General features: G+C 63.5%; 1 protein-coding gene across 2 annotated transcripts; it reads right to left on the bottom strand.

Moving 5' to 3' along the window:
* Window positions 1-8: 8 nt before the first annotated feature.
* On the bottom strand, window positions 9-11,214 carry DGAT1 (diacylglycerol O-acyltransferase 1). Of its 2 annotated transcripts, none has more exons than XM_086696093.1 (17): window positions 10,795-11,214; window positions 6,240-6,327; window positions 4,150-4,190; window positions 3,974-4,059; window positions 3,838-3,890; window positions 3,555-3,660; window positions 3,295-3,408; window positions 3,089-3,163; window positions 2,898-3,001; window positions 2,768-2,806; window positions 2,648-2,689; window positions 2,517-2,561; window positions 2,315-2,427; window positions 2,172-2,237; window positions 2,000-2,087; window positions 1,849-1,911; window positions 9-1,744 (listed from the first exon to the last, which is right to left on the bottom strand). In XM_086696093.1, exons 1-17 carry the CDS (start codon window positions 10,995-10,997, stop codon window positions 1,589-1,591), a joined length of 1,482 nt encoding a protein of 493 aa, XP_086552219.1. In that variant the 5' UTR covers window positions 10,998-11,214; the 3' UTR covers window positions 9-1,588. The 2 variants fall into 2 exon arrangements, with proteins under 2 accessions (XP_086552219.1, XP_086552220.1); XM_086696094.1 differs by lacking the exon at window positions 10,795-11,214 and adding an exon at window positions 6,538-6,795.
* Window positions 11,215-12,003: the final 789 nt, after the last annotated feature.

Genomic DNA, 12,003 nt, shown 5'->3' with positions numbered 1-12,003 from the left:
GACCCGTGTGTGCTCAGAATTCTTTATTAAAGGACGAGGGAGGGGGTGGTGGGACAGACCCACAGGAATGCCCTGCCCAAGGCCTCCCCACATGGGACCAGGTGGGGCATGGACAGACAGGCAGGCTGTGCACATCTTCTTGGCAGAGGCACCCCGTTTTTCATGCATTCACAAGGCACTGGGCTGGTTTTTGGGGGGAAGGGTTGGGTGCCGAGGGGTGGGGAGGTGACAGGCCAGAGCAGCCTGCCTGATGATCTGTGCCCCCAGGAGTTCACTCCCTGCTCACCGTCCTCAGCAGGGGCCAGGGAGACACTGCCTCCACCCTGGGATCCAAAAAGGAACCCCTCCCCCCCCCCCAAGGGAGCCTTCCCCATCCCCCATCCCCACCGTGGCAACTCCACTATAGCCAAAGGGAAGGAGGATGTGGAATTGAACAGGTGCTGGGTGGGGCAGGGGCAGCACAGGTCTTGAGGCGGCCGCCCAGACACCTCCTGAAGACCCCTGTCTTATCAGGCCACATCTGTGAGTCAGGGCACATCTGACCCAACAGGGCCTTGGGGTTTCCAGTACAGAGAAGGGGCAGGCCTCAGGCCAACAGCACCCAGGAGATGCAGAGAGCTGGTGTTGAAGCATCTCCACGGATGCGTGTGCTCATGAGGGAGACCCAGGTCAAGGCTTGGGCCAGGCCACCTGCCTCCTCCAAGAGGCAAGAGTCCCCGAGGCTCTGCATCTGTCCCCGGTGAGCACCCCAGCATGTAGCCACCCTAGGGGCAGCAGCAGCTCCCCAAGGGTCCGTTGACTCAGCCTCTGTGAGCTCCATGGCCTTGTCTGAGAACTGCACTCGACATGCAACTCCGCCAGCCCCCTGGTTGGTCCTGACTCTTGACCCTCTTACACACCCCAGTCTCCAGCCACGACCCCGAGCCAAGGTCTGCTGCCGGGAAGTCCTTGGTCAGCCTCTTCTGAGGCCCTATCACAGGGACCACGGAGCTCTGAGCTAACCACCACCCCCGACAAACTCGCACACAAGGTTAACAAGGGCAGTGACAAGGTCAGGGAGTGTCACCTCTGCTGAGCCTTGTTAGGCAAATGGGAGTTGCCACCTGTGATGAGCTGTGTGCCGGGAGGAGGAATCTGCCTGACCACCAATACCTGGCCCCCATCCCCAGCCTCAACATCACCATGGTGCCCTGCCCAGCGATGTTCCAGGACACAGCACCCCAGGAGACCCGGGCATAGGCACCAGTAAGGCCAGTGGGACCCAGCTCCCCCTCCCAAGAGCACAACTAGCACCCCACAACCCCAACAGGTTGAGGGCAGCCACTCTGGACAGTACTTTATTGAGTTCCTCAGACCCCTGGGCAGGATCACACAGATTCCTGGGGCACTGGCACTTCCCACCAGCGCTGGCCTGTGCCTGGTCTGCCATCCCTGAGCAGGGCAGGAAGGAGCCCCATGAGGGCAGAGAGGCCTTCCGGGGGAGGGGGGCGTGGCTGGGAGGAGGCAGTGGACAGCCGAGCCCCCTCCCTAGCACACAGGTGGGTGATGGGCCCTGGCCATCGGCAGCGAGGACCTGCTGTGGAGCAGCTCAGGCCCCGACCACCGGGGCCTCGTAGTTGAGCACGTAGTAGTCGTGGACATACATGAGCACGGCCACTGGCTGCCCAATGATGAGCGTCAGCCACACAGCTGCGTTGCCGTAGTTTCCCTGGAAGAAGCGGCTCACTATCCATGCCAGGGGTATCTGGGGACACATACCCCAGGGGCCACAGTCAGTGGGCCATAGTGACCACAGGGCTGGCGGCTCCCAGGGCAGCGGGAGAGGGTGGCTGCAGAGGGAATGCTCACCTGAGCCATCATGCCTGTGAAGGCCCAGAGACGGAACATGTGCAGGGGGATGCTCACCAGGTACTGCAGGGGGAGTGAAAGGATCAGCTGCCACTTCAGGACACACACACACACCCCTAAGGTGAGGCCATGATGCCTGCAGAGCACTGACCTCATGGAAGAAGGCCGAGGCAAAGAACACCCCCATCCTGGCTACCCACTTGCTGCTGCCCCGTCGAAGCATGGGCTTGTAGAAGTGCCTGTGGAGGGAGGGGGCCGTGGGATGGGTGCCCGGGACCACACGAAACTGCACACCCACCAGGCACATTCCTGCCCGTGCCCACCTGAGGCACCACTTGTGCACAGGGATGTTCCAGTTCTGCCAGAAGTAAGTGACGGACTCAGAGTTCCTAGGAACAGACAGCGGCAGTGAGTGACCAGCTGGCACCATAGCCCAGCCCCCAGCCCCACGCCCAAGGCCACCCACCACCAGTCCCGGTAGAACTCCCGGTCTCCAAACTGCATGAGCTCAGCCACGGCGTTCATGCAGGAGTGGAAGAACCAGTAGAAGAAGATGAGCCAGATGAGGTGGTTGGGGACCTGTGGTTGGGGGGAGGCAGGTGCCAGGTTCCAGAACACCCCACCCACCGGCTCACTCGTGCCCCACCCCACCCAGCCCCGTGGCTCACCGCCAGCTTCAGCAGGCGCTCAACGATGCGTGAATAATCCATATCCTGCAGAGACAGAGCTGAGCTGGCTCCCCTAGCCGCAGCCCCACCCGTCATCCCCCACCCCACCGCAGGAGAGCCTGACCCCTTACCTTGAAAGGCTTCATGGAGTTCTGGATGGTGGGGACCATCCACTGCAAAAGAGGGCACACCGTCAGCCCCCTGGCTACCCTGAGCTCCCGCTCCGGCCCGGCCCCGCCGGCCCCGCATACCTGCTGGATCAGCCCCACCTGCAGCTGAGTCAAGAACAGCTGAGGGAAGAAGCAGAGCAGCAGGCTGAGTCCCCCAGCAGCCAGCAGACCCCAACCCCTCGAGGCACCACCGCCCCGCCTCTCTCCTCACCATCTCAAGGAGCCGCCGCAGCAGGAAGCGCTTTCGGATGCGGGGAGAACGGGGAAAGTTGAGCTCGTAGCACAGAGTAGGAGCGAAGAGGAAGTAGTACAGATCTGGAATGGCAGGGTGGGGCTAGGGGGCCTGCTCCTTGCTATCCCTCCCTGGCTGCCCTCTAGCCACACCCCGGGAAGGGTCCTCACCACGGTAGGTCAGGTTGTCTGGGTAGCTCACGGTGCGCGGGGCCGCTCCCCCGTTGGCCTTCTTACCTGCAGAAGCTACAAGCAAGTTGGGGCGGGGGGGGGGGGGGGGGGTAGGGGGGTGGCGTGTGAGGCCTCACTGCTGCCCAGGTCTGGCCCCGTGGCAGGTGGCACAGGCTCCAAGGCCCCAGCCCCAGGCAGCCCCTCACCAGACTTGGCTTTGGCCTTAGCTTTTCGCTCTCGGCACCACAGGTTGACGTCCCGGTAGGAGAAGAGCTTGAGGAAGAGGATGGTGTACACCATCAGAGCCAGCACGGAGCCCACTGCGGGAGAGGCAGGCTCAGGCCACAGCCCCCCCACACCACCCGCGGGAGAGCCACGGCCACAGGCACAGCCCCTGTGGTTGACCTGGGTCTCTCCTGCGGGCCCAAGACAGGTGGGAACGGGTGGGATGAGGGAAGGGGCACACCTGGAGTGATGGACTCAAGCAGCAAGGCCACAGCAGCCGGGAAGCAGAGAATGGTGGCCAGGTTGACCACGTGCAGCAGCAACCCTGCCTGTTCCGTCAAGGCACCCTGGGGGGGGGGGGGGGGCGGGGGCAGCGTGCTCAGCCAGAGCCCCCACTCCCTGGGGAAGGGCTGCCAGGCCTGGGGCACAGGCCCTCCCAGGGAAGCTACACACAGCCTGAAACACAGGCCTAATGAGGAGAGCAGACCTCTAGGCAGGGCAGGGGACACGAAGGCACTGCTTACCACTGCCAGGCGCTTCTCCACCTGGAATGCAGCCACAGCAAAGACATTGGCCACTGAGGATGGAAGTGCCATGGGGCGATTCAGGCCCAGGTCAAGGCCTGTCCCCACCCGAAGCCCTCCCTGGCTCCCAGCTCACCAATAACTAGGCACAGGGCGGGCCAGCTGTAGGGGTCCTTCAGGAACAGAGACACCACCTGGATGGGGTCCACCAAGATGCCATACCTGGGGATGGGGGGTGGGGTGGGGATGAGGGCCTGAGCAGGTGGGGAGAGGCCTCAGGGGCAGGGTAGGGGCCCTGGGGAAGACACTCACTTGATGAGGTTTTCTAAAAATAACCGTGCATTGCTCAAGATCTGCAAGAGAGAGGAAGGGCACAGCCCCATGAGCCTTGGCCACAGGGCACCCACCCCAGCTCGTCCCAGCACCTATAGCGGCAGGAGCCCTGGGTCCGGATGGCAACCCGCACCTACAAACCCAGGACGCAAGCCCTGTCTGACCTCCACGCCAACGCTAAGACTTACCACCCACCTCACCCCACACTGGTGCAGGGACAGCAAGTCTTGCCATTGCCCGCGTCACCCCAGACACGATACTGGCGTCTACAGTGGTGCAAAATGACCTGATGCCTAGCAGCCCTCATCTGTCCCACTGAGTTGGTGACGGCCCCAAGGCCCAAGCCTGCCCAAGAATGTCCTTGCAGTGCCTCACCCAAAACTTGCAGTGCCTGGGTGAGCGGCAGATGCCACACCAGGGGTGCCCACATCCTGGGGAGTGGGGAGAAGCAGCGGACCAGAGTTCTAAGGGGCTCAGCAGCCAGGCCTGGAGTGCCACCTGGTGCTTGGGCCCCTGCCCCTCTCCCGCTATCCCTGTAGCATCCAAGCCTGGGCACGTGGCCCCAGAGCAGCTTCCAAGGGCAGAAACCCCCTCAAGCTGGGCTCCTGGCTCCAGCCTGGGGCTGGGGAGCGGCTTCCCTCTGCAGGCACCCGGGTCTCCTCTTCCACCCACAACACACACACCCTGCCTAGTGCCCCAAGCTCAGGCCCTGACCAGGGCTCATGGTAGGTCCTGTGGAAAAGTGATGCCAGCAAGGGGACACTCATGGGTCCCCTGACTGCCAGGTAAGGACTTCGCACAGAGATGACAAACAGGGACGGGGGTCCTGCCCTCCCGAGCCACCCACCTGACCTGCCAACCTCCTGCCAGGCACAGATGTGCTGCCGTCACACCTGGTGGTGGCCTGTCCTGAGAGCCCACAGCAGGCAGGAGCCAGAGCTGCTAACGGGCAGCGCTCACCTCAAGGCCCAGGCCACGGAGGGACGCAGCAAGCAGCCTAAACATGGGACACAATCTCCTTCAGCGAGGGGGCAGTGGAGGCACCGGAAGCAGGGGAAAGGTTTTGGGTCTGCGCCAGGCACCAGAAGCAGGGGAAAGGTTTTGGGTCTGCGCCAAAGGGCCAGGCAGGCCCAAGGGCTGCAGGGAACACAGGTTGCTGCTCAGGCTGCCAGTACAAACCCAGCCCAAGCATGGCCTCCAGAGGCCAAGGACACAACACCTCCTGAGATGATGTCAGGCAGGCGTTTGACCCACCATCCCCTTGCCTAGCCAGCTTCCCACCCACCAGACTGTGTTGCCCCCCACAGCTCCCTGGAGAGACTCCTGGGGCCACCGGCAGGGAGGGCGTGGGTGTGCCTGGAGCCCCTTCCACATGGGTAATCACCGGAGCCGTACCCGAGGCCGTCATGTCAGGGCAAGGGTCAAAGGTCTCTGGCTCAGTCTGAGCGGTGGGGGCTGGACCCAGACAGGAGCTTGCCCCCTGCCCCACCCTGTGGGCTTGCCCCTTTGAGCCCTGGGCTCTAGCTGTTTCTGGGCCAGGGCTGCTGGCCCCACCCCCACAAGGTGCCAGCGGGAACCGGGCCCCAGAGGCAGGGGCCACAGCCAGGCCACACGGTGAGGTGGAGGCAAGAGCTCTGTCTAATCCCTTCATGGGGGCACCTAGGACAAAGGCTGAGGGAGAGAGGCCAGGTGCCCTCAGAGTCGGAGCTTGGGGCTGCCAGACTAAGCCCAAGAGCCATCCGCTAAACCCTGCTCCCCGCCAGGCCAGGCCTGCCAGGGGTTCCACGCCCACAAGGGCCATTCAGAACAGCAGAAGAAACTCTTTTTTGGACCCCCAAGACCACTCACATGTGCTATTCCTGGGATTCAACAGGGACGAGAGTTGCGTGTGTGGCCGATGCAGGGACCATCACCATAACTTTCCCCCCACCAGCCCAGTGCCCCACACAACCCAGCCACATAAGCGCTGGCCCCTTTCCCCCAGAGGGCAGAGCTGGTACCCAGGCAAAGGTCAGCCCCGAACGGAGCCCTGGCCACAGGGCCACCTACTCCGATACCATGCTACTCACCAGCATCACCACACACCAGTTCAGGATCCCACGATAGTTGCTAAAGCCACTGTCAGAGCTGAACAAAGAATCTTGCAGGCGGTGGCACCTGGTAGGGCAGGAGGCACACCCTCATAAGTAGGCACCAGCAGAGCACCCTGGGCCATGAGAACCCTGGGCAGGACCAAAAGCGGGCTCACTCCTCCAAGTCCAAGGGCAGGGCAGGGCCCAAGAGCCCAGCCAAGTTCAGCCCCTCAGGAGCCAACCTCAGGGCCCAGGGCAGGGCAGACCCCAGCCCCTTCCCCTGAGCGGCTCTCACCCATCCTGGCCCAGCAGGGTGGTCCGGGCCCCACCCAGCCCTCTCTTCTGCCCACACATCCTACTCCCCATCTACAATCACAGGAGAGCCAGGCAGGGACGAGCTCTCAGGGCCACCAGAAGCCTGGCCTCCCAGGCAGTGGGCAGGGTCATGCCACAAACAAGAACAGCACAGCTGGCCCTGCCCAGCCCAGGGCTACGTGCAGCTGGAGCACCCCAGGCCAAGAGCCTGGCCTCACTCCCCAGAGGCCTCTGGCTGCCACCATGAACGCTGGCTACAGAGTGGTGACAGGCCCACAGGAAGTCCATTCCAGGATCTATAGGCCCACCTGTAATGCTGTGCAGAAGCGAGGGCCTCACTGAGTCAGCCTATCCTACCACCCAGCACCCTGAGGGCCCCCCCCCCCCACCCGACCTCAGACAACCTCCTCCTCCATTTGGCCTACACAGCTTTGAATGTGCACAGGGATCCAGGCCAAGGGCCAGCTGAGCACCTGGACTTACATGCACCTTCCCGGGGTCAGAGGCCCAACCCTTATACATTCACATAGCCTCCAGTTGTTTCTAAAAAATCATAACCTGTCCCAGCTCGGCCACAGGATGAGCGCTGTGTTCCTGCCCAGAGCGCTCCCCACCCAGGTGCCAGAGAGGAGCCCACCCAGGTGCCAGATGCCTAAGGGCAGAGAGGTCTCCCCCAGAAGCAGGAAAAGGCAACTTCAGTGCCCACCCATGAGAGTTCCCACCTACTGCTGAGGTCGGGGACACATAAGCAGACTCTCACATCCCTGCCTGATCCTCTGGGTGACACAGAGGTAGAGGAAGGGCCACAGCACGGCTGGGGCAAGGCCCAGACCCAGCTCCCAGCTCTCTCAGTTTGCGGCCCCACCCCACCCCAGCTGCCATGCCACCAGGAAGCCCCACACGACATTGAGCAAGGCCTCCGGTTTTGTAAGACATGAGGCCAGGGACACACATCTCCACCTCTTGAGACACCCAGGTAGGAAAAGTGGGCTCAGGTGTACACACCAGAGTCACGACAGCACAGATGTCCTCTCAGTGCTGACCCCACCTCAGTGGCAAGCCTTCCTTTGGTCGGGGTCAACACCTAGACGGCGCCACACAGGAAGTGAGGGACTGGAAAGTCTGAGATGCTACTCAGCACTCTTTAGCGAGAGCAGTGGCAAGGTCTGTACCGCACCTGGCCCATGTCTGACCTCCTTGCATCCAGCTTCCCAGTCTGTCCTGGGCCTGGCGGTGAGGCCACAGGGGCCCTCTTCTCCCCGAGTCTCTGCACTTGCTTTCCTGTGAGGCCAGCACAGGTCCAGGGCCTCACTCCCCAGAGGGGACAATCTCTGGGCCTGTCCACTAGACAGGGGCCTCCCCAGCCCTTCCGCCAAGTTTGAATCTGTCCACTTTCACTGGAAGTGTCCCAGAGGCCCTGGTGCCACAACCTGCCACCCCCATCTGCACAACGTTTCACAACAGTGTGACCCCTTGCCCGCTTCGGGCCACCAAGGAGACCATGCCGGCTTTATTTTCAGCAATCTCTAAGATGAAAACAGGGGTGGAAACGGGTATTGTTTTCCAAGTCTGACACCAAATGATATTATAAAAGCTTTTTCAGATTCCTGTGTCAGGCTCTCCAGGCCTTCCCAACCTGCCCACACCCACTCCCTAGGTCCCCCCACAGGGCTCCCGACCATCCCCCTGCCCCAGGCAACCCCATTTCCACGCACATCAGAGACCCAGGGAAGGAAGCCCACCACCCACCAAAACCCATAAGGCCCAGCCTTGCCGGCGCGCTCAGCAGCAGTGGGCCAGAGGGCAGGCAGGCAGGATATGGCCACGGTCTCCAGAGCTATCTCTGTCACCCTCTCCCCTACTACCAGGGCCACCCACACCTCTGTGCCTTCCAGCGGTCCCACACCTGCTCCCCAGGGCCACTGTAACTCATCGCATGTATCATCTCACTCAACTCTCCCATCAACTTTGGGAGGTAGGTGCAAAGGAAAACTAAGCCTGGCCAAAGTTCAAAGCTTCCCCAGGGGCACAGCCCTCAAGTGTGGATCACAACTGGGGACCACGGGGTCCAATTCCAGGGCCAAGGGGAGCCAGGAGGGGGCAGGCTGCCAGCTCTCCTCCCAGCCGCCACTTCCTCAGCACTTCCTTCACCGGGCCTCGGGGCTGAGCCCTGGGGTCCAAGGTAAGGAGGCAGGCTCTGCATCTGGGAAGACCCCAGTGGAAAGGAAGAAACAGAGGGCAACCCAGGAACAAACACCCTGGGAGAGCCCTGAGACTAGAAGGCCCTGCTGGGAGTGTCCATGAACAGAGAGCCAGATGGCACGGGCAGTGTGTGGGGTGCCCTCTCCTTCCTGCCCCAGAGCCACACCTGGCCATGGCCCGGAAGAAACGAGTTCACACCCAGAGCCTGACCCACCTGCCCAGGCCAAGGTGAGCAGGAAGTGCAGGCAGGGGAGGAGGCCTAGAGCCCAGGGAGCAAGGAGGAATAGGGAGGGAAAGGCAATAAGCAGAAAGGAGGGGAGACAATTAAGAGGAGGCTGACAAGGAGATGAGTAGGAGCCAAATCCCAGGAGGGCAGCCAGAGCCAGCTCTGACCCTGGCGGCCCTCTGGGCCCTGGGTCACCGGCCTTTGAGAAACAAGCACACACAGCCTGCACGACCTGGAGACCAGGAGAGGACCGTCCTTGCCAGCTCCCTCCCCAGCCCTGGGCAGGCCCACCCCTGCCATCTACTGCTCCTCTTCCCAGGGGGCCCAGACTTCCAGGCCTGGCAGACGGGGCTGCCACTTGCTCAGCCCAGCTCTCAGGGACATGGGAGAGGCTTCTGGACAGCTGGCCCTGGCAGAGCAGGGAAGTGACTGCCCATCCCAGAGTGGCAACTTGGCCCAAAGTCAGCACTCCCCATCTTACACAAAAGGACACCAACTCCTGCCACCTCTGGAGGAGAGCATGCTAGCCACGCCCCTGCCTCCTGACCGGCACTTAGCAGAGGGGACTCCAGGACCCTCGGTCCTTTGCAGCCTCCTTCAGCACCTTCCCAGGCCCGCAGGAAACAAGCCCCTTTCCCCGCCCCCCCCCCCACCCCCGACCCTGCAGGAAAGGCACGCTCCTCCTCGCTTCTGCTCCTCCGCCACAGCGCCTTCAGGGACTCCGGGCCTGACCTTTGCTCACACTGCTCAGTACTGACATCATCTTATCTCTCAGGTGGACTGGGAGCACCACAAGGGCAAGGCCCCTGGCCGCCTCACCCACCCTCTCAGCACAGTGAAGAAAGCCTCCGTTCTTGGGTACTGAGAGAGCAAATCCTTGCCAACAGACTGCCTAGTTGCCCACTTCCTCCTTGATAACCTCTAGCCCCAAAGGCGCCCCCAAAGCCAGAGCCCCCGAGGATACCCGGGCCACACTGAAGGCCAGAAGTGGGAGAAGGAGGTTGGAGGCAGCCGACACCCTGTCCTTCCAAGTCCTCCCAGTCAGTCAGGTTTCCTCCCCCAACGCCTTCCCGCCAGACCTTCAGATAAACAGGGTGCCCACCTGTGGGCACTTCGAACCCCTCTCCTGTACCCCAACCAGGGGTTGAGAGTCCCAATATAGGACCCAACTTGTTCTGACAAGGTAAGCAGGGCCCCAGCCCAGCCAGGCACTGGGTGACGGAGGGACGAGTGTGTCAGGAAGGGAGGAAGGGACCCCCGCGAAGACGACTCTTGGGAGGGTCTGCAGGGAGAGAAAGACTCTCACGCTGCCCTGTGCCGACCCTCAGGCAGTCCCAGGCTCCTGCCGGCTGCCTCCCCAGCAGGTCCACCCTCCTATGGGAGACCTCCTACCACCAAGGCACCCCTCAAACCCCCAGGAGAGACCTCCTCAATTACAAACGACCTGATCCCTCCTTGTTCCAGACACCGAAAACTTGTGCGTAGCAGAAGCCAGCCGGCCTGGGGGTCAGCGTCCTGAGTTACCCTGAGGAAGAGCCTAAGGACCCACATGAGGATGTGTAGAGAGAGGGGTGGGGGTCTGAAAGCCGGACTGCCGCCGGCTCCCCTCTGGCCCCCACGTGGGTGACCTTGGCAAGTGACTCTCCACTCCTATGCCTCAGTACCCCCGCAGGGGCCCAAGGGGGGCACACCTGTCCACGCCAAAGTCCGGGAGCCAGGCTCTCCGACTCGGAGCCCGCGCTGCTGCGGTCACTCCCGGGGATGTGGGGAGGGTCTCGGGCAGGGGTTAGGGGTGAGACGCCTCGCTACCTCAGATCCCAGTGGCCGCTGCCCACGTCGGAGTCTCCGTCCTCGCCCTTGTCCGGGGCCGGAGTCGGCGCCGGCGCGTCTCCCCCGGCGCCCACGTCCCGCACCTCCTCTTCCGCCACCGTGGGCCCACCGCCGCCCTGGCTCGAAGGCCGTGAACCCGTCCTCCGGCGCCGGGAGCCGCCCGCGCCGCCGCGGTCGCCCATTGCCTCAGCCCGCACCCCGTCCCGGCCGAGTCGTGGCCCGCCGGGCTCGCAGCGCCCAAGGCCCCCGGCCCCGCCTCCGGACTCTCGGCCAACGGCCGCCACCGCCCCCTGCCGGACGCCGTAGCCCGCGCGCAGGCCCGGGCCGCCAATCAGCGCGCGCCCTCCGGGCAGCCCGAGGACCACGGTCTGGTCTCTCCGGGAGCCTCTAACTGGCCAGCCGCGGCGGCGCGCGCCCGTTTGTAGTCCGCGGGCGCGAGGGGTATTCTGGGAGTCGTGGTTCCCCCCGCGCGCGGCACCCTGGGAGCCGGGGCCGCCCAGCGCGGCGCACGCTGGGAGTCACGGTAGCCGGGCTCAGGCGGGAGCGTGTCTGCTGGCGGACGGCCCGCGACGGGGCCACTGCCCCGCGGGCCTCAGCGTCTCTGCGGAACTCGTCAGGCTTCCTGGCAGCTGCGGGCCGCCCCTGACCGCTTGCCTGCTTCTTCTCCCACTGTGTAAACACCGGGTTTCGTCATTCCCCAGCCGAGGCGCGCAGTGTGGGGTGTAGATTATGGAGAAATGCCTCTTGCGTTACCGTCCGGCCGCCCACGTCCCTGGGGATTCGCCTCGCCCACCACCCAGAGTGTTGGTTCCGGAGCGCGCGGCGCGGCGCAGTTGTGCTCCACGAGCCCTCTGGTTACCACCGCAGAAGCACCCTCTTTACTTCGGCTTAGGTTGTTCCAACAAGCGCCGGACCGAAAGATGGAGCAAGAGAAAGCCCTCCCAGGCCCCGTGTCCCTGGGAAGCCCGCCCGGCCCACTGACCCTACCTCAAAGTGCCCAGCAAGGACAGGGAAGGTGCAGCCCCCCCCCCCCCCCCCCGACTCCCATCCCCGCGTGGCCACACTGTGGCCCGCCTCCACCCGGCCCCCCTTGCACCCACCTCCACAGACTTGCAGGGCCTCCCTCACTTCCACTCCGGCTAGTTTTGCCAGGGCACGTGGAGCCTGGAGTGTCGGATGGTGGGGACC

This window comes from Puma concolor, chromosome F2 (assembly GCF_028749965.1).
Source record: "Puma concolor isolate L17-30 chromosome F2, mPumCon1.1.hap2, whole genome shotgun sequence".
Classification (NCBI taxonomy): domain Eukaryota; kingdom Metazoa; phylum Chordata; class Mammalia; order Carnivora; family Felidae; genus Puma; species Puma concolor.
The sequence above is the reverse complement of the archived record's forward strand: the minus strand, read 5'-3'. Positions and strand labels throughout refer to the sequence as shown.